Source organism: Typha angustifolia, chromosome 9 (genome assembly GCF_048772165.1).
Source record: "Typha angustifolia cultivar Huaian chromosome 9, ASM4877216v1, whole genome shotgun sequence".
NCBI classification, from domain to species: domain Eukaryota; kingdom Viridiplantae; phylum Streptophyta; class Magnoliopsida; order Poales; family Typhaceae; genus Typha; species Typha angustifolia.
In genome coordinates this window covers 7,966,922-7,989,359 of record NC_133247.1, presented here as the reverse complement: position 1 = coordinate 7,989,359, position 22,438 = coordinate 7,966,922, and the positions used below count along the sequence as shown (strand labels likewise).

The window sequence follows — 22,438 nt, the reverse complement described above, 5'->3', positions numbered from 1 at the left end:
TGCTAAAAGACACCATAAAATTTTTCCAAAGCATTAGTGCTTGCAACTCTTCATCTAACAAAAGCTTCATGTGATCAACTGATTCTCCAAACCGTGGAAAGTCACTCAAGTGCTCATTCACACTTCTTTCATCTTTGCACTTCAAGTTCACAAGTCTCCTAATCAAAGAAGCTTTGTTCTGTGCAGTCTTCTTCTCATACATGTCACTAATTTCCTCCATAAAGAGAAAGCATTAACTTCTTTAGCAACATGATGAAAGATAGTTGATCAATCCATTGCTTATTTGACCAATTGTTTTTTTGTTTATTATCTCTCATTCTTTGTTAGTTTTTCTTTAGGCCTGGTCTTATCACCATAGATTGGTTCATACAAATCCTTGCAATAAAGGATATCCTCCGTTCTAGGCTTCCAAATAGCATAATTTTATCATGTCCGTTGCATCGTTCCTTCTAATTATACAAGACGTTGTAGGCACAAACCTTATTTTGATACTACTTGTTATGAAAGAGTTCAAATTAATATACACACTTTTCTTTCTTTAAACAAATAGAATAAGTTAACCACAATCAAAAGTAAGCAAATGATAATCAAAAGCAAGCAATTTACATCGAAAGCTCTCCCATGTGAGGGAAATATCATTGAAAATAAGTTCACTTCAAACTTCCCTATAATAAACAATAATGAAATTGTAGAGTTCTCTAGGAAAAGCTAGAGGATCATAAACATAATCACTTCCTTCGATCAGAACCAAAGGGAAACAAAGGCTTTCTATGATGCATTGGGATTGAGTATGTACCCCAAAGTAGTACGGTGGCCTTGGCTTCCATTAGTTAGATCTTTGGAACTATGCATTGTGGATGAAATGAGCAAGTGAGCTGCTCTAACATGATGAAACTATTTGGACATCGATTGTTTGTGCCAAATATAAATGAATTGGTGCTTTACCTTCAACATGTACATCAATGTGTTCGATAATGTGGAGATGGATTTGCAAAACCTCATAGGAATTATTGCCAAGTATTAGATGGAGACTAACTAAACGTAGTAGATTGAAATTTTATGAGGATGCATGGTTTTCGGATGTGCCGTTATCTCGACCACCTACATTTGTACAGAGTTCTTTGGGCATTACTGATTTAAAATTGGGTGATTTCATCACTCCTTAAGGCATGTGGAATATGAAGGCTCTAGGAAATTGGTGCCATGATGATCTGATCTCAGAAATGATTCATTCAGATTCCTTTCAGGTTGGATGAGGGTTGTGATGACCCCATATCGTGCTTTGTAAAGCAAGGAAAGATGATTTCCTCTATATATCATTGGATTTCATAATGATCTAACTTGTCGTACTCTTAGGATCAACAATTAGGATGAAACAATGTTTGGAAGATAGCTGATGGACCACATATAAAACAATTTTTCTGGCATATTTTTCATGGCAAAGTACTAAATTACTGATTTATGAGTTATTTTTGCAACTTTGGATCACATGTGTACACGCTACCATGCTGTTTTGAAGCATGTTAAAAAAAATACAAAACAAACAAAAACCTAAGCGGGGCCCGCAGCTCAAAATAAACTGGGTATAAACCCTAAGCCTAAATGAATTTCGCCACCCTTTTATGTTTCATCCTTGTCGATGAAATTTACCACATTTTTTGTTTTATCTTTGTCAGACGAAATTCGCTAGCTAGGTACGTTTCTATTCTCCTTAATATAAATGTTTTTAACCTAACTAGCCTCTTTGATAACTTATTTTTCAAAATAGAACCAAAAAGGATCTTTAGCAAGGTAGCCCAACATAAAATGCTAATAAATTTAGTGCTTTATCTAATCAAAAGTAAAATACTAATCATATATGCATTTTATATCAGAAAATATTAAAAAATTAAGCATTTTATCAGAAAAGCTGAAAATAAAAATAAAAGTAATACTTGGAGAAGCTACGATTTTATTTTTCACAATTCTAAGCGTAGTTGGTTTTGAGAATGATTACATGATTCCAATTTATAAAACTTTTCGATTTATTCACAATAATATATTTTATAGCTAAAATAAATATCAAAGCATAAAAGTATACTGTTATAAACCTTTCTTTATATTTTTATTTATATCTTTCTTATTTAGTATTTTAATAATAAATATTTAACTTATAGTACAGCATGTTTAACATTTTTTCTTTAAATAAAAACAATGATGTAATCAACATTTTACTTTTAACTAAGTATAATTCTTAACAATTTAACATTTTACTTAGGCTAGAGTAAAATAGACCTTTTTAGCATTTTTGATATTAAGTTTAAAAATATAATCTATTTTGGTCAAAAACTCTAATATAATTGGTATAATATTTTTCCTTAAAAAAGGACTAGTCCCTTTCCCAAAAAAAAGTATACAACTTTGAACTTGGGTTATGAGCAATTTGCACCAAAAAGCCCATCAATTATCAAATTAGCAGCAGCAGGCCCCCTAGTTATTTAATTACAATTTTGAGCCCTTTTTACCAATTTAGACTAATTTTCCTTTCTCTAACCCAACCCAACCATTTAATCTAATCTATCTAATTAATTAAATTCTTCTTTTTAGTTTTTTCTCCTCACACATCAACCTCACCATCAACCCCAACTTCCTCTCTCATGCATCAAACTTGTCTTTCTCTTCTTCATCTTCTTCCTCTACTTTCTCTTCTTCCTCACAACTCTCTTCATTGTCCTTTCATTCTCACGCATCAAACCGTAATGCACGCATCAATTATAATATTTTGCCTTAAAGTTGCTTGCATCAAACCCTAAAACACGTATCCAACTCTTTTTTGTTCAATTCATGCTCTATTCTTATCTTCTTCACCATTTTCACTATTTTTGATTGATCTTATGGCTCCTCGACAAAGACGTAAGAAAATCCTAAGATTATTTTAGGTAATTAGTGTTTTGAGTAGTATGAAATAATTTATTTTTTTCTATATTTCTGAAATATTTTGTTTATTATTGTTTGTTCTTCCTTATTTATTTTCTCTTATGTTTAGTTTTGATCATTTTAGTTGATTCTTATTTAATATCAATAATTATGTAATTGTATAAAGTAATCAGTTGTGCATCTTCATTAGTTTCTCTCATCCTTGAATTTAGAAAGTTCTCTGTGAGTTATGCATGTCAATTTCAGACTAAACTAAAACTAAAATTTGAAGCCTTAGAAGCAATACAAATATTTAGTAAAGACTGAAAGCTTCTTCAACCCACAAATACTATTGAGGAACTCAAAAGTACCATGGTTTCAACATTTCCTTCTAAGTTGGTATAGTTGTAGCTCAAGTTTCATATGGAATTTAACCAAAATATCATTTTATCCAAATTATCAGATTTTTGAATTCCAGTCAAAATAAGATGTATATTACAAAAGGAAAAGCTCCTACAGTAGATGCAATTCATGGTCACTTAGAAATCATTTTGTATATGAATTAATTTCAAACATGAATGGATCTCTTATCAGGCCAAATATCTCTATTTTTTAATTGACTAGATATTTTATCTTCCTTTAAGACAATCTCTTCTAATTACTAATGTCCATTATTTTGGGTTGGAATTTATTTAAAAGTATTTTCTATTTTTGGAACAGTTCCGATAGACTTACTATAAAATTTGTTCTGCAAGCTATGTTCTACCTATAATGGCAATGACTTATTTAGCTATTAATTGTAGAATATATTTTGTTCTAATTGCATATATGTTGTATGCTAGATGCATACATTTCTACAATATAATGCACACCTTGACTAATAGAATGCGCATGCTGTCCGTAGAAAATCTAAGCGAGCAATACAAAATTCTAAGCAACATAAAAGTCTAAAATTTTTGGCAAATGTGAGTAAGAAGAAAAAAATAGAAGATGAGCAAAATAAATACACGGTACATTTATACTCTAGATGCTACACTCGTGCTGTCATAGAAGCTATACAAAAATTTGTGAGGGAGTCACATAATAATATCTTGATGCATACACTCTTTATAAGATTGGTAGAATTTCCTCACGTTGATGCCAACATGTCATTGGTGCAAGAGTTAGTCTCTTATTGGCTACACAAGAGCCTTTCAAGATTGGGCATCTCGTTCTACTAACAAAGGAGGATGTAGCGGTTATGATTGGTATGCTGATTGTTGGTCTTCCTATTGAGATAGGTTAAAATGAAAATGAACTATTTTCTTGAATTTGTTACAAAGCATTTGGATGAAGATAATAAGAAATTAGACCATTTTGTCATTCTTAGGGTGTTGGAGAAGCTATCACCTAGCAATGTGGAGAGTGATGTCGAAGATTTTGTTCACTTTTTAATACTTTTCATATTCAATAGCATACTTTTCCAAATAAGTAACTATAAATGTCTACCGGGCCTTACATATTATTTGGAAGATTTTGAAGGCCTTTCAAAGTATTCATGGACATCTGTTGTTCATGATTTCTTAATATGGTCTATAGCTGAGACACATAAAAGAGTAAAAGAGATAAAAAAGAAAAATGGAAGGAAAAGTATGATATTTAAATAGTGCAATCGTCTTGCTCACTTGTTAGTTTTATGAGTATGTTGACTTTGTGAAACCGTCAAACATGGTGCATCAATCCACAGTAAAGAAAAACTTATAGAGAATAAGGCAAAGCTTGGTAATGTTTAATATTTATCTTTCTTAATTTTATATAGATATTTTCAACCTCATCTAATCTTAATTTTTTTTTTAAAATTATTTTTCGTAGGTTAAGAAGACATTGCAGAGATATATTTACTTATGGATGAGCATGATGCACAAGAAGAGATGTATTTACTTATGGATGAGCATGGTGCATCGAATGAAATAGAGAAACTAGTGAGTAGTGATTATTTCGAATGATGGTCGGGAGACATGGAAGGCGTAGAGGTGGCTTCGAAAGGGGGTGAAGAGAATGAGCAAAAGAAGAGGAGTGTGAAAAAAGGAATGGTATATAATAAGTATGTTTTTAGTTATATGCAATTCTTATTATATAGTAACAAATATTTTATCCATTTTGAAATGTAGGATAAATTAAAAAATGTGGGGTAGTTTTCAAATACTTATATCCAGCTATTGATTAAAGATGTGAACGAACTTATAGTTGGACAAGCTGAATTGACATGACGTGTGATTGATATTAAGGCTATTATAAAGATGCTAAAAAAGAAAATAGATACTTTGTTAATACCTTACTCGAAACCTGAAGACCACAAACAAGATACACAAACTTCACTAATTGTAATACTGGAAAAAGAATTAGTTAAATTTTATAAATCTACCACTGAAAAGCATGCAGAAGTTTCTCATGTTGTATCTAATGTTGTTGGTAGCGGCTAACTTATCAGTTGGTAAGGTGGTAGATGACTTATTAATTGAAAATGATGACATTATCAAACTTTTAAAATTCTCTGATCCAATAGTGCAAACAGATACTATTACTTTGCATCGAAGTCCATATAAATTTAGAGCAAAGCAATTAGAGAATATAACAATAACCAAATACAAGATAAGTAAAAGTAAAAAAGAAGAGCAAATATGGGATCTTTCTAAAATGGGAAAAAAAAATTGGAGAAGGAAAAACGTTTAGAAAAAGAAATAAATTTGGGACTAATTTTAATAAGCTTTACTGAAATGTCCCTTCAAACAAGTGACTAAGATTTTGAGATACTCTTTGAGAAAGTTCATCACTAACAATGAGCATAACAACATTCGAAAGATGCTAGAGATACAAAATGAGTGCGTCACTTATAAATCTTATTCACGTTTTGATACACTATACTCTTTTAATGTTTTTAAATCTTATTAATATTTTTTTTGTAGTGCGGCAATCATACGGTGCAATAATTATTCTATTGTCAATAGAGGATAATTAGTTAGTCTTCTCACTCATCATATGATTGGAGAAGATGTCATACGTGTTTGTCAACAAATGCTATACAATATGTGGTTGGCAGATCCGACTAAATATGCCCTTTGTTTATTTATGAGTACTAAAGTCTATGTAAGTTATTTTCATAGTAAATAATTATATTTCATATTTATAGTTTATTTACAACAAATATTATTTTTTTTAAAGGGCAGCAAAGGCCAAAAATTTTAAAGTATTTACAACTTTTATGCAGCCAATTTATGAAGATCAAAGTTTTGATAAGAAGGATTATTACTTCTTCTCCTTGTTGATTTGAGAGAAGCAAAAATGATTTATTATACTTCTCTACCTAGTGATAAGTACACAAAAAGATGCCAATGACATAGTAACCTGAGTATGTTAAATTATTTATAAAATATTTATTTGCATAGGCACATATTATAAAGAATTATCTTTCTAATTAGCATAAAGAGATATACAATCGATGTGAAATTAATGAAAAAAGCAATTGGAATATGATTTCTGTTGAAAATATCCCACAACAATGAAGAATATATGTGTTTTTATTTGTTTTCCTTTTTATTCGAAGTTCTTATTATTCCTTACTATAAACTAATTAATAATATCATCTTACATGAATAGGTAAGATTGTGGCGTATTTATCTTATAATATAAAGATTGCATACAACAACGCTCGCAGTGTGATTTTTACCAGTGAGATATTATGAAAATTATGGTAAAGCTAGCTATTGAGATTACCTTTGATGGGTTGGTGCGTAAAGGAGGCAGTAATTAGAAGTTATAAAACTATACCATGTAATTAAATGTAATTGTCATATCTATGATGTAATATTTATAGTGTAATATACTCAATGATAGTTGATTGTTACTACAGTTAGTTTGTATGGTTGTGTTGTTATGAGTTACTGTTTTATTTTATTGATGACTTTAGTGATAATTCGTAGTGTAGCATACTCAATGATGATTAAAATATTTAGTTCTGCAAATTGATACAAATTCTAGTGATAATTTATTGTAATTCCAATGATGATTTAATATTATTGTGGTGTTATGATTTATGGTGTAACATACTTGGTGATAATTTTAGATTTTTCCTCTGAATTTTCTTTTGCTTTCTAGAAGATGAATGCATTCAATTTGTTAAACATATGGATACTTTTAATTTGGGTCATGATATTATGTTGTTCTTAAATTTTTGTTGCTAAGGGAATGGATGCAAATTTCTACAATCTAATTTGTCAAATCTTAGTGCATTAATTTCTGAAAGATAAGTGCATTATATTTTAGTCTTATATTAGTTGTTTTTTAATTTCTATAAGATGAATGCATTTAGTTTGTTAAACAGATGGAAATTTTTAATTTGAGACATAATATTGTGTTGTTATTTAATTATTTGTTGTTAAGGGAATGAATGCAAATTTCTATAATCTAGTTTGTCAAATTTCAATGCATTAATTTTTAAAAGATGAGTGCATTATATTTTGGTCTTCTGTTAGTTGTTTTTTAATTTTTATAAGATGAGTGTATTTAGTTTGTTAACAGATGCAAATCTTTTAATTTGTCTAAATTTGTGTTGGATGGATAGTATAGTAATATTTCTATTTTCTTTTAAGTCTCAATGTGTACTTTATAAAAAATTGCAGTATACATTTTAAATATTTAATATATATAAATTATATATGTGATACGTATAACTTTTTATGAAATCTTAATGCATATCTTGTTTGAATTTGAGCATATAAATTACATAGACGATGCGTATAAATTACACAAGAGATGCATGACGTTTTTTTTAAATCTCAATTCGTACATTGTTTAAAATGAGAGCGTACTTATTCCATAGTCGATGCGTAGAAATTACATAGGTGAAGCATGACGTATTTTTTTTTATTGTCGATGCATACTTTCTTATATATTAAAACATACATTTGACATAGATAATACGTACAAATAACATAGATGATGCATAACGTTTTTTTTTAAATCTTGTCGTCTACCTTCTTAAAAATTAGATCATATATTTTGCATAGATAATGCATATAAATAACATAGGTAATGTGTAACGTATTTTTTTAAAAATCTCGATGTATACATATGTTAAAATTATAGTATATATTTTGCATAGGCGCAAACAAATAATATAAATGATGTGTGGCGTTTTTTTTAAAATCTTGATGAGTACATTTGTTAAAAATAGAGCGTATATTTTGCATAAACGATGTGTACAAATAATACAGGTGATGCGTGACTTTTTTTTATAAATCTCGATGCGTATATTTTTTAACATTATAACGTATATTTTGCATAGGTATGCCTACATATAACATAGGTGATACGTAATATTTTTTAATATCTCGATGTATACCTTCTTAAAAATTAGAGTACACATTTAGCATAGGCAATGCGTACAAATAATATATGTGATATGTGAAATTTTTTTTTAAAATATTAATGCGTACATTTGTTAAAATTAGAGTATACATTTTGCATAGGCGATGCATACAAATAACATAGGTGATGCGTGACATTTTTATTTTTTTAAAATCTCGATGCGTATATTATTTAACATTAGAGCGTACATTTTGCATAGACGATACGTACAAATTACATAAATGATGCATGTAAGTTATGTATCCCATATATTTGTATTTTAAAATTTGTGATTGTTAATTTATCAAAATGATGGACTTCTTTTTCTATTTAATATCATGCTAATCTTTTATTAGTAATTTTTTTTATTTCTTGGTAAAAAAAAATAGTTTCTTTATTTAGCTTTTGATGCTTACCTTAGCTAAAATTTCTGCCCAAATTTAGTATACTTTTTGGAAGTACTTTACATACATGATGTGTATGATTTTGTAATAAGTTTGGATGCATATGTAGTTAATATGATGGTGTTAGATCGTAAATTATATGCAATCTTACATTATTGTCTTGTATCCTTAGTGTCTGGCGAAGAAGCTAAAGATGATATTTTTATTTTAAATTTTATTTTCTTAACATTTGACCATTATATACAGCTACATATTTTAATACCTAAAATTTTTTTTCGTCAGTTTACATAGGTGATAGGCAAGACTTTTTCATCATGATAAATGTGTATCTTACCTAATTACGAAGCACACCTTTTATATAGATGATGCGCGTAAATTACATAAGTGATGCTTCACATTTTTTTAAAAATCTTGATGCGTATATTGTTTAAAACTAGAGCATATTTATTGCATAGGCAATACGTATATAACATAGATGATGCGTAGCGTTTTTTTAGATCGCAAAGCGTATTTTTTTGAAACTTGGAGGATACATTATGCATAGGTGATGCGTATAAATTACATAACTGATGCATGATATTTTTTTAAGTCTCGATGCTTCCTTTTTTTAAAATTGGAGCATATATTTTGTATAGGTAATACGTACAAATTACATAAGTAATGCATGCCATTATTTTAAAGTCTCGATGCTTGCCTTCTTTAAAATTAAAGCGTACATTTTACATAGGCGATACTTATAAATTACATAGGTGATGCGTGACATTTCTTTTAAAGTCTCGATGTTTTTCTTTTTTTAAATTAGAGCATATATTGCATAGGCGCTGTGTACAAATCACATAGGTGATATGTGACTTTTTTTAAATCTCGATGTATACCTTGTTAGAGCGTACATTTTGAATTGCCGATACATATGAATTACATAGTTAATATGTGCATTTGTTTATTTAGAGTTTGATGTTCACCTTATCTAAAATTACATAGCTATTCACTAATTTGAATCCGAGACACCTTTGCAAAATTAGAAAAAAATATTGACAAAATAATATGCAAATGTTGACAACATTTACATAGGTGATACTTCAAATATTTCTTTCTTTACAAAATATTGATAAAATATTAAAGTGTGACTATGTCAATCATTAAACGAGCATAGTTTGGCTGCAACTTCTTTTATTATGTACATTTCTATAACAAATTGAACATTGTTTCTGTTTTTTCTTGTGCTATTAGTTTGAGCGTTGCCAACTGATGGTTGCCTCTTTTTCCATTTACATCCAGCCTTTACCTTTACTATAGGGGGTAGAACTGAAAGATAAAGAATATCATCTTTAGCCCAAAATTCTTTTGATGTGGTAGCTGGCACGTAATCTGAATAAATGCTTCTAAATAAATTTGCCGTAAACTATTTATCACAATAGTCATATTCTGAATGTAACATGAATTTGATGGTAGCAAGGGCATGCTCACAGAGAAAACTAAGTACCTTCCATGCATTATATGTGAATTCCCTCTTTTCTAGATTGACTACATGAGCCTTTTCAATATTTGTCACTTAAAATTCAAACATGTTGGACAACTATACTATATGTTGTCTTCCTGTTTATCTTGTATTTATGATTACTTTTTTTGCCCATATTGTTAGCATAGTATTCATCTTTGTTGCAATATTAATATTATGATGCTTCTAAAAATACGCTGCTACTTTCTTTCTAGTTTTCTCGACCATAAATTGTATAAAGAAATATTTTACCTCTTTGAAAGATTCATTACAACTCTCTGCAATATTAGTTGGAATAATATTATATCTACGTCTAGAGAAACAATTATTTGTCCAGCTTTTCTTTAGAATTCTTTCAATATATTTATAATACTCTAGGTAAAACTTCTTTAACATATCCATATAGCTTGCAAATTCAGAGTGTAAAAGCACGAGCAATAGCCCAAAATTAATTATAAGGTGCAGAATTTTTAGGAGCATTTGGAAGATTTCTTGAAAGATGGATCATATAAAAATCATGTACTGTATTTGGGAAGATATTTTGTACTGCATTGATTAACCCCTTTTGTTGGTTAGATATAATTGTAAGTTCTGAAATTGGTGCAATGCAATCACAAAGGTGTGTAAAAAACTAGGTCCAAGAGTTTTCATTCTCTCTCTCAACTACAACAAAACCAATAGGGAGCATGCAATTATCACCATCCATTGCAATTGCAATTAACAATGACCCTGTATATTTGCCTGTGAGAAATATGCCATCAATAGCAAAAAATCAACGCATGTTACCCTTGAATACTCTTAAACAAGCTCCAAAAGCCCCCAAAAATCTGTGAAAGTGACCGTCTAACTCATATTTCAATATACTTATGTTCATTAGGTCTCTCAATGTTAACTCCCTCATGTATGAAATTAATAAATTATACGATTCGTCAAAATTTCTGCATACTTTTTCAATTATCTTTACCCCAATGGGATATACCCATGTCATACTTTGTTTGCATAAATATTTGAATTGACTTCGGTCTAAATTCTTTATTTGTAACAATTTGTTCTCGACTTTCATTCAAAATGAAATTAGTTATCACTTGTCTATGACCTTGACCAACTATCGATTTATTGCATGTGTACTTATCAATAAACTTGTTTTATCTCAAAAGCTGCAACTCCATTTAATTTTTTTGTCATTATCATCATCATGGGCAGTCTAGAGAGCTACATCGAGCCTTTACTTTAAAATGTTAACACTTTATGGGCTGAAATTCAAATCGATAAGTGACAGCATGGACTTTGAGAGTATGCTTCAAATCAGCTATCCCATAAAAACATTGTCCAATGTGTAAATCTGAGACGAGCATATAAGTATCAATCTCTGCTTTAGGAGTATTGAAGTTAATAATAAATTCATCAATAAAATTTTCAAATGTTTATTTTAATGATGCTAGGTACCCCTTCTTTAAAGCCTATAATCAATTCATTATGTGTTGAAGTAGATGATCCATTTTCAAAAACGTCTTCTACTATTCCGTAATTTTCAATTTTGTCATCCTATGAGGTAGTCCACCTTCACAAACAATGCCTTCTAGTGCTCCATAATTATCAATTTTGTCATCTATAGGGACATATACATTTGCAAGAGACATTTCAACATCTCTTATTTTCTCTAAACTTTGTTTCAGAATATCATATCTGAAATAAAACAATATACATCATTACTTGCTAAAAAAGAATATCTTAGCATCAACGACAAAATATAAAAATCAAGATTAGACTTTTAAATGCGTTCATCTTTTATACTGGATACACTTTTTTATGACAAAATGCACACTACTTACATAAGAAATGTGCATAAAGTTTTTATAAATTATGTGTATTTAGTTGTAAGAAGATATTCATCTATCATTATAGGAAATAAAAGTCATTTGCATAACAACTCTCTATTTTCTCAAAAATTAAGATTAGGTTTTTAAATGCATTCATTTTTTTTTATACTTGATACACACATTTTTATGACAAACTGCACACTATTTACATAAGAGATACACACAAAATTTTATAAATTATGTGTATTTAATTGTAAGAAGATATGCATCTATCATTATAGGAAATAGAAGTCATTTGCATAACTCTACAATTTTCTAAAAATCAAGATAATTAGGCTTTTAAATATATTTTTATACTGGATACATATTTTTTTATGACAATATACACATTACTTACATAAGATATATACACAAAATTTCATAAATAATATATACTTAATTGTAAGAAGATGTACATTTGTCATCGTAGGAAATAGAAGTCATTTGCATAAGTATCTAATTTTTTAAAAATCAAAATTATGCTTTTAAATGCGTTCATTTTTTATACTAGGTACACATCTTTTTATGATAAAATACACACCACTTACTTAAGGGATGTACACAAAGTTTCATAAATTATATATATAAGTAAGAACACGTGAATTTGTCATTGTAAGAAATACAAGTCATTTGTATAATAACTCTTTAATTTTCTAAATATCAATAATAAGTCCTACTCATCTCTTATATAATTTACATGCATCTAGTATATAAAATAAATGCATTTAATTTTAAGACTCCAAACTTTTCATTACTAAAAATAAGATTATTTTTCTGCAAATTAATAATCTCACGTACACACAACATAGTACACATTATATATATGCATCACCTACCTTTATAATCTATGCATATTTTTAAAAATATATATATCAAAGATTTTTTAGAATCTATGTGCTTACATTGCATCTGATTTCTAGATTGTTTTTCAAAATACTTCAATCACTAAAAAAGATGAACAACAAACAAGATAAAAGAGATGTTTAATAGAGAAACTATTTTCTAGGATTGCTATATGACATTTTAGAGGAGAAAAAGTATTTGAATTGTTAGTGATGAAAATAGAAGATGGAAGAAAAATGAGAGAAGAATGAGAGGAAGAAAATGGCAACACGGCAATCTTTTCTTAGTTGAACACGACACACGACTGTCTTTTTGAAATTTATTAGAGGTAAACTGGTAAAAAAGGCCCAAAATTTTAGATAACTATGAGATCTATTGCTGTCAATTTGATAATTGATGAACTTTTTGATGCAAATTACCCCCTCCGATTACTGATTCATTGTCATTATTATAACAGAACATATATGTTCATCTATTTTAATATTTCCGCCAACTATCCACCAGTCATTTGAGCGAAATGAAAACAATAATGCCAAAGTTGAGACTCATTTTGTGAGTAACGTTCAAGGCAATTCATTTCACAAAATTGTCATGTATTTATCATATTCTAAATCAAAATAATTTGATTGAATGACTGGTATATTAAACAACTATCAAAGAGCATTCTAGTGTTTAATATAACATTTGAATTGACATTAAGAAAAGCGAACACAAATTAGATTGTATTAGTTTAAAAGATCTCTTCTATACAAGTCGATTAGGCTAATTGGACTCGTATCCAATAATTCATCAATATTTCTGGAAAGAGCTGTCACATTTTACAGATGCTTTACATTTGCGTTCCTCCAGAATGAGGAAAAAAGAGAGTACCTGGTCTTGTAACAATAAATAAACAAGCTTAACGACTAAGATGGCAATCCAATAGAAAAATGTCCAGATGATCCCGCCAACTATCCTGATGAGCAGTGGGTCCACGTTACAATTAGTAGTAGTAGATGTACTAGCTCAAGTACATAATTCTAAAACTCTTGAGTAGACAAGGAGAGATTGAATTAGTACCTACATTTCATACCGCAGGAAACGTACAGTTTGCTTGTGTTGTATAAGTAGCGGGGACTGAAGACAAATGTAACTTTCCCTGAATGCAGAAAGCAAAAACAGTAATCTCTATACAGCTCAGGGCGAATGAAGATATTCTTGAAATTCAGTGTCATCACAAATAAAGAGAAGACTTATTACATCAGTGAACATCAATAAGAATGAAATAGAGCAGTCAATTAATACATGTTTATCAATACCTCGCATCAAAATTGAAGGATTAGAGCTTAATTCAAGTGCTAGCTGCAAAATCAGCATAGAAATTTGCTGTTAGACATTTGTAGTCACTGATCAATTCAAAGACAAACTAGGAAATGGATATTATCATTTTCAGGCAAATTACAAAGTACTTTGACAAATGGAAACTAAAAATTAGAAAAAGAAAGTACAACTACTACCTAAGAGTCCAGTAACAATTATATACTGCAACTTGAATTTCTATAGCAAGCTTGGATAACAAGATAAGCCAGCACGAGCAGATTGCAATTTACAATGGTCATTCAAGAATAAAGAACTCACTTCTTTACAAAAGTTAAATGACATCTAGTAGGCCAATGCACCATTAACTATACCTGCAAGTATTAAAGGAATGATTATTCCTATACATGTTATAATGGCATCAATAATTAGTTTACAGAGAAAAGTAATGGAGCTGTCTTTCAGATAATTTAAGGGGAATATAAATAGAACAATTAAAAGAATCATGTTCAATAAAATGCAGCATTCAATGTAATAAGCATATCCTTTTTGTGTTCAAGAACCAAATCCATTCTGCATCCTCACCTACACAAATTGTTCAATCATTCTGGTGTGTCGGAATAGGTAAAAGTGGAATAGGTAAAAGTGGCTTATTGACATTAACATGTCGTACCTAGACCAGTGGGGCGTCGATTCGGTGAAATTCCACCGCTAGTCCCTTCTTGCGACACCAATCTTTGTCGAGGAGACGACGAAGCCGACCGTTTCATGACGTACTCCTTCAAGGCATTATAATCGTTCTGCATTGTGTCCACCCGCTACAGCAATGTTTGGAACATGCCTCTAAGTTTATCCACCAAACCCATGCTCATACCCACTGGCATCAGTTGACTCTGCCCTACCGCAGCTGCTCCAAGGGGCTCGACTTTTCGGTTAGGATTTTCGTGGGTCGAGTTTTTCGGTGTTAGTGCGCCCTCCATTGATTTCCTTAATGCCATCAACCTTGTCTCCACCATTAATGGAGGTCCGAGGTCCACCGGGCTCTGATACCACTTGTTATGAACGAAACATCCTCTTCGCGATCTGAATCAATTGCAAGAAAGCAGCCCGCGCAGCCGAAGAAAAATATTCACCAGATATTCTCCCGTAGTCGAAATATTACGAAACTATAGGTGGTCAATCCATAACTTCCTGGTCTATATTTTTGGTATTTACGCCCTTCGCAGATTGATTGGAAATAAGACAAAAATACGTAAAAGTGGGGATGATGGTGGTGATAATGATAAGGTTAGGGATGATAATAAAAATGAGGGTGGATGGGTTGTAGAGTTTAGGGGATAAGGATGAAGGAGGATAAAGGGGCGAGATCCCAAAGTGGAAGGAGGACTCGACAGACAAGAGAGGTTAGAAGATCACCGACGTCGAGATGGCGCACGGTGAGAGCTTGAACGAAAGGGAAGGGAGATTAGGGTAGAGAGACGAGAGAGAGGATATAACTCAATATTCATTCGTCATAATATTTTTTATTATCATTTACACTTTAAGAGGCTAACTAAACAAGCCAAAAATGATAATTATTAATCCTAAAAATAATAAATTCTCGCCGATCGCATTCGGATGGGGTTGAACACGTTCGAAAGCACAAATTGAACGATGTCGATACGAATGTATGCAGGCATTCAAATGCAGGCGTTCGAATGCACAAATTACGTTCACTGTCGATACGAACGTATGTAGGCATTCGAACGTGAGCGTTCCGTCGAGCGCGTTCGAACACACAAATTGCGTTCTCTATTGATGTGAATGCTTGTAGGTGTTCGCAAAGGCGTTCGAACGCACTCCCTCCCGCATTCGAACGGGAGTGCGTTCGAACGCAACATATAGAATCCTTATTTTTTTCTAAAATAAATAACTAGCATAATAAGAAAGACTCTCGTAAGGTGTATCACAAATCCATCTAGTTTCAAGTATAACAGAGAAATGCCAATATAGGACACAATGCCTACCAACAGTTGTTATTCCAGCTGCCCAGTACCTGACATGACTTAAAAAGCTAACTTCAAAATCTCACTCCTAATTCTACATATTATTTGTATTTCACAACTAGTGGTAATTTGTCAAGCCTTAGCTAGACGATATATGACTCTTTCATTTACCTACGATTTATCTATTACTTATAACTCAAAAATATTATAACCGCATAGATAGGTAATTATTCCTTTTCCATAACTAACAAGTACTAAAAGGCTTATTGCAAGCTTCCATAATCCTTTTTAGAGTACCACTCGTGCATATGAATCATCTGTAATTCAGATAAGAATGGCTACAAGAGCACAAACTCATAATAAATTTTAGAGTACACAATATTTCAGGCAAGATAAGAAAATAAGGCAAATGTCTATAAGCAAGCATCAAATGGCTAAGAGACAACATCCAAATGAATGTGCAACCTATAAGATACATACCAAATTATGCCTTCAATCTACTAACCTTCATTCACCTTTCCAATGAATTAAATCACTTTGATGCACCCTAACTTTCGCTGCTTGCTGCTCTGCTTCAGCGTCATTAACGATTCCACGACATCTTGGAAATCCACAATAACAAGAAAGTTGCTCATCGATGGAAAAGAACCTGATTAAGAAAATTCATTGTCAATAGAAAATTAACAGGAAAACTAATAGCTAGAAAGACAATTTTCATATCAAACCTATAATCATATGTCAGCTCCTCCCATTTGTTAATGTCCCGTTTTGCAAATATAATAATATGATCATCACCATTAACACTTATAACTCTTGAATAACAGTTAGGCTGCATAATAAAAGAAAGTAAGTTTTGTTAGTAAGGACAAAAGACAAATGTACATGAGGAAATTAGTAAGGACAACAAGCAATATGTATGCAAAGAGAATTATGTAAAATTAGTTAAACAGAAACTATGTCTTATATAACTCTGCTTAAAAAAACAATTCCATCTGTCCTCCGTTTCAGACCAGGTGTTTATACCACAAATTAAAGTCAATATCATCAGCAAGATGTTGACTTTCTCTAGAAGAAATGGTCTACAAATAGGAATTGACTTTCATTGCTTTATTCAAAAACACGTGGAAGTCAGCACAGCTGACTTTGATAAAGGTTAAAGAAAGTTATTAGGCTAGAGGAGGCCATAAAACTTCATCTTTATTAACACAAAATAAGATAAACAATGACAAGGTAAATGTATCAAAACAGCTTACAACAATGTCATCAACAAAGAGGTAATGAAGAGAGATTTTCCAACATAAAACCTCATTAAAACTCGAGAAGTTATTTATGGCGCAATTATGACAAATCCTTATGGAGAATGGATAAACTAAATGAGTCTTTTTGTCCAGTCAGTTTATATCCACTCACACAAAAGGCTAGCTTGATTGCTAACTTTCTCTATCCATGTATTCTCCTAGTATACTTCTTCCATATAGAATATATTCAACTGAAAACTAATCAGTTCTCATACTAGCATAGTATATAGTCCAAACTATGGATGGCCATACCAACTAACACAAGGCATGCCAATAGACACTTACTGTGCTGGCGGCATACCAGTACGTGGCACAAAGGGTGTCACACTGCACCCCTCCTAGTAGCTTTGCTACTCTCCCCACTCTCGCTTGCTCACTGCTTTCAAGTGAGAGCGTGAGTGAACGGTGAGTGCAAAGTTGGCAACCGTGGCGAGCCTATTCTCCTTTATCTTTTTCTCTCCCTCTTGAAGCACGGCATGATGCCGTGTCGACCAAAGGTTGGCATGGTCTATACCTGTGGCACGACCATCATTGGTACAAATCAAATATTATCGTGCTTGTGGCACAGCATGGTACGTATCACAACACTTGCTAACCATGCCACGATAAAAGAGGTTCCACCCCCAAACTAGAGGGAGAGAAAAGGAAAGGAAAAGGAGACTACTTACCATGTTACCATCATCGCCCTCGACAACACTCTCGCTATCTCTGATTCACTAGTTAACCTAGATCCGCAAAGTAGATCTATTTTATTTCAAAATGTTTGGGTCGACTTTTCCCTCAGGATGGTAGAGCACACTCTCCTCTTCACCGAGCATAAGTGAGAGCGATAGTGGAACGACGAGGCTTCTTAGTGATCCGTAGGAAGCAAGAGGAGGGGTGTCATGCGGCGGTCCTTGTGCCATGTGCCTGTACTGCATCGACACGACAATCCTCTGCATCAAGCTCTAGCCTCTATTCTTATGCTTTTTGCTATTCACTCTATCCACTTTTTTCATCCTTGCTGAATTTTTTGGTACCTTAATGGACTATCTTCATCTCTATATGTCCTAAGCAAGATTCCCAGTATCAAAATCAAAATCGGTATTGACCATTTGAAAAAACGATGCATATGGGCTGCATGCGCAGTATCGGCCGCTCATATCAGATCGAACTATTTATTAATTACGTAAAATTCTAAATATTATTTAAAAATATAGAAAATTTTCTAAAAACTTAGAAAAAAATAAAATAAAAATTATTCCCATATGAAGCCTAAAATTTTGATGAATATCGAACTCTCGCTACCCTCCCCCCCTCTCAAAATTTAAAACTTATTCAAAAATTACTCACATACACAAGGTTCCCACTTTTTCTTTACTTCTCCCCTCTCCCTCTTATTCAAAAACTACTGCTTCACCGCAACAGCAACAGTAAAGGTCGTCAGATCTACTCGGTGCAGGAAGAGAAAGAAAAAGGGAATGAGAAGAATTAAAAACTCATCCAAGGTTGTCAGATCTTTGTTGGAGAATGTCGTCGAAGATCTATTCGGTTGCCAATGGAAGAGGTGAGAAAGAAGAGAGAAAGAAAGAAAGAAAGAAAGAAAGAAAGAAAGAAAGAAAGAAAGAAAAGAAAAAAGCAGGTGGAGGGGGTACGAGTCCGAAATGGATCGAGTATTAGCCAAATGGCTGAAACCAACCAGTTGGCTAGTTTTGACCAAGCATCCTATAGTAAGAGTAGTGATGAACCTTGCTTCTAAGAGTAAAATAGTGTGGTTTGAAAGATCCATGTTCTAGTAGATTCTTGCCAGATTATTAATAAAGATCAAAATCTTTTGTAATTTTCTTCTTATACTTGTGCTTCGTCTAGTATGACATTGACCATCTATACGTCCTGCCCTTGTTGTGGCACTCTTGTATGGATGTTATAAGGGAATGTGAGGTTGATGATTCAGATTTGTTGATGTTTAATGCATGGATGGCCGTGCCGGTGGCGTACCGGCACATGGCACGAGATGTGCCGCACGGCACCCCTCCTAATAGTTCCGTCGATCACCACCGACCTTGTCGTCGAGTTACAAATTGCCGATCGTCGTCACCGTCGCCCTAGCGCGTCGGATGCCCTAGCCCGAGGGAGAAGGAGAGACCAAGAGAGATAAGTTATCAGTTAAAACTTAAGTTGCGGATCAGGATCCAAATCTAGATCCGCAACTTAAGTTTTAACCAATAACTATATATATATATATATAGTTATCGGTTACTCTCTCTCTCTCTCTCTCTCTCTCTCTCTCTCTCTCGGTCTCTTCTCCTTTAGGCTATTGCACCCGACGCACTTGAGCGACGACGAGTGGCGAAGGCAATGGCAAGCGGCGAAGGCGACGGCGAGCGTCGATCAGCGACGACGGAGGCGAAGGTGGGTATCTCTTTTTTTTTCTCTCCTCTTACAGCACGTGCCGGCCGGTGGTTGATACGGTCCGTGTCTGTGGCACGGTCATCGTTGGTTTGATGTGTTGTCTGCCTTCCCTCATATTATCTTGTAAATGCCTACTATATCCTTGGAAAGATACTTCAAAACTCTAGTCTAACATATTGGATATCGTACAAGATACTCATCGAATACTTCAAGGATATGTATTGAATGCTTCCTTCACGTAACTGATTTTTTAAAAATCAAAAATAAAAATAAATATGGCTACTCTTGGAGTCTTTGATACTTCTAGGGTACTTCTTAGAGGCTTCTATTAGGTCAAGAAGGTTCTATTTGCAATAAGTTGACTATATACGTTATTTTCTTGTGCATGATATATGAATTTGAAGAATCAATATTAGGATTTCTTGCCACAAATGCATAATTAACTCATAATTGATAGATCAATGTTCTTTCCAAATATAAGTCTAAAAATTTGTTATCAGTGATTGACTTTGTTGATGAACAAGTTAATTATGTGCTGAAGTATACTCCATTAGCAAACACGTTTTTCAGAGATATATTGATTTAAGACTTTAATCTTACATCTTAGCTCAAATTTTGTTAGTCCTGAAATTTCTCATTGTTGCTGGGCTGGACACTGGAAGTAAGACTTACTCTACAACAATGAAGCACGGACACCTCTCCTAGGAGGTGTTCGTGTCCGACATGCGTGGGACACATGTCCAGAGTATCCCAAAAAAAAGAATATCGGACACTGTTGGGACACGACCGGTATTTTGGATAATGTTTAACGGGTCGGGTCGGGTTCAGTCAAATGTTAACCCGAATCCAAACCCGGTAATAAAAACTAAAACCCAAATCGTTGTCCTCACCTTCATTGTTGAGCGACGAATCGGACGATCGAAGCCTTAAAACCCTCGAGCGGCTGCCGAGCGATGATCCAAGACGCGACGGGCTACTAAGCGAGCACAACGACCGATGGATTGAGCACAGCAAGGACAACAGGTTCTTCTCTGTCTCTGTTTGTCTCTTCCTCCCTCCCTCTCTCTCTCTATCTCTCTTGCTGTCTCTCTCTCTCTGTCTCACTATCTCGCTATCTCTCTCTCTGTCTCTTCCTCCCTCCCTTTCTCTCATTCTCTCTATCTCTCTCATTCTCTCTCGTTGTCTCATTCTCTCTCATTTTCTCTGTTAAATTAATTTAATTTCTCTTCCTCCCTCTCTCATTATCTCTCTCTCTGTCTATCTGTCTCTCTTTTCCTCCCTCCCTTTCTCTCATTCTCTCACTGTCTTTCATTTTCTCTCTATTATATTATTTTAATTTCTATTAGTTATTTTAATCTTTGTTATTAAATTATTAAATTATATTAAAGCTTCTCTATCTATTAAATTGTTAATCTGCTAATACATATCTCTTGACTAATGTAGTTTTATTGCGGCTGAAGAAAAATTATTACTGAAAATAGTCTTGATTTTAGTTAAAATACTGCATCTTCTGTGGATGATAATGCTTCTTTGTGGAGATATGTTACTAAGATGGAGAAACTGGAAGGTGGAGGAAATCATAATTTTAGATGCAATTATTATCAACAAGTCTACAAAGGATCATATTATAGATAGAAATAAGTTTGATCCAAGCATGTAGTGGGTTGCTCATGGTGCTTCTACTCCTATTCTTTAGAATTTAGCACTTAGGTTACTAGGTAACCTTGCTCTTCTTCAGGTTGTCAAAAGAATTGGAGCACCTATTCTTTCATCCATTCATTGAAAAGAAACAAGATAACTCCACAAAGAGCTGAAGATTTAGTATATGTGCATACTAATCTTCGCCTTCTATCAAGGAGGTCTCCAAATTATTTGAGAGAGAAGACCAAGATGTGGAATGTCGGAGGAGACTTTTATGATTCCTTTAATGGTGCAGGAATATTAGAGTTTACTGACCTCTCAATTAATGAACCGGATTTGGATACTATAATATTTGTTGATGAAGGCAACATTACTACATTACAAACTTTTACTTTAGATGTATCAATAATATATATATTTTTATTTATTTATTATTTTGCCGTCCTATGTTATGTCCATGTCCTATATTTTCAAAATTTGTTGTATCGGCGTGTCCTTATCGTATCGTGTCCGTGTCCCATGTCCATGTCCGTGCTTCATTGCTCTACAAGTAATATGACATATTACAAATACAAGTTGATAAAGAACAATAGATATATTAAGGAAACACGAGACAATATGAACTAGAAACACAAGACAAGTAATAAAAGGATATACTAGACACACTTGAATATATTGTGCAAATTTCAATTAGTCAAAAGAAGAAAAAACACTATAAAGCTCATACCTATCATAACGAGAATGCATCTATCTGTCCTATATATTAATGGATGGATGTACCGACCGACACACCCACTTGCCATGCTGGCAACATACCAGCACGTGGCACGAGGGGTGCCACACGGCACCCCTCCTAATAGCTTCGCTGCTCACCATCAACCTTCGCCAATCGTCGTCGCTTCATCGAGTGCCCTAGCCCGCCCGAGAAAGGAGAGATCGAGAG

The 22,438-nt window shown here is 32.8% G+C and overlaps 1 protein-coding gene across 5 annotated transcripts in view; it reads right to left on the bottom strand.

Annotated features, from left to right (window-relative positions):
* Positions 1 to 13,573: 13,573 nt before the first annotated feature.
* Positions 13,574 to 22,438, bottom strand: part of LOC140766931 (histone-lysine N-methyltransferase TRX1-like) — a 44,520-nt gene continuing 35,655 nt past the window's right edge. The window contains exons 23-28 of one of the 5 annotated variants that reach the window (XM_073106631.1): positions 16,891 to 16,994; positions 16,671 to 16,814; positions 14,502 to 14,554; positions 14,183 to 14,225; positions 13,944 to 14,022; positions 13,574 to 13,839 (exon numbers count right to left, since the gene is read on the bottom strand). In XM_073106631.1, coding sequence (XP_072962732.1) covers positions 16,673 to 16,814; positions 16,891 to 16,994 — 246 coding nt within the window. In that variant the 3' untranslated portion in view covers positions 13,574 to 13,839; positions 13,944 to 14,022; positions 14,183 to 14,225; positions 14,502 to 14,554; positions 16,671 to 16,672. The remainder of the gene's footprint in view (positions 13,840 to 13,943; positions 14,023 to 14,182; positions 14,226 to 14,501; positions 14,555 to 16,670; positions 16,815 to 16,890; positions 16,995 to 22,438) is intronic. The other 4 variants (XM_073106630.1, XM_073106632.1, XM_073106634.1 and 1 more) reach the window with 4 other exon arrangements.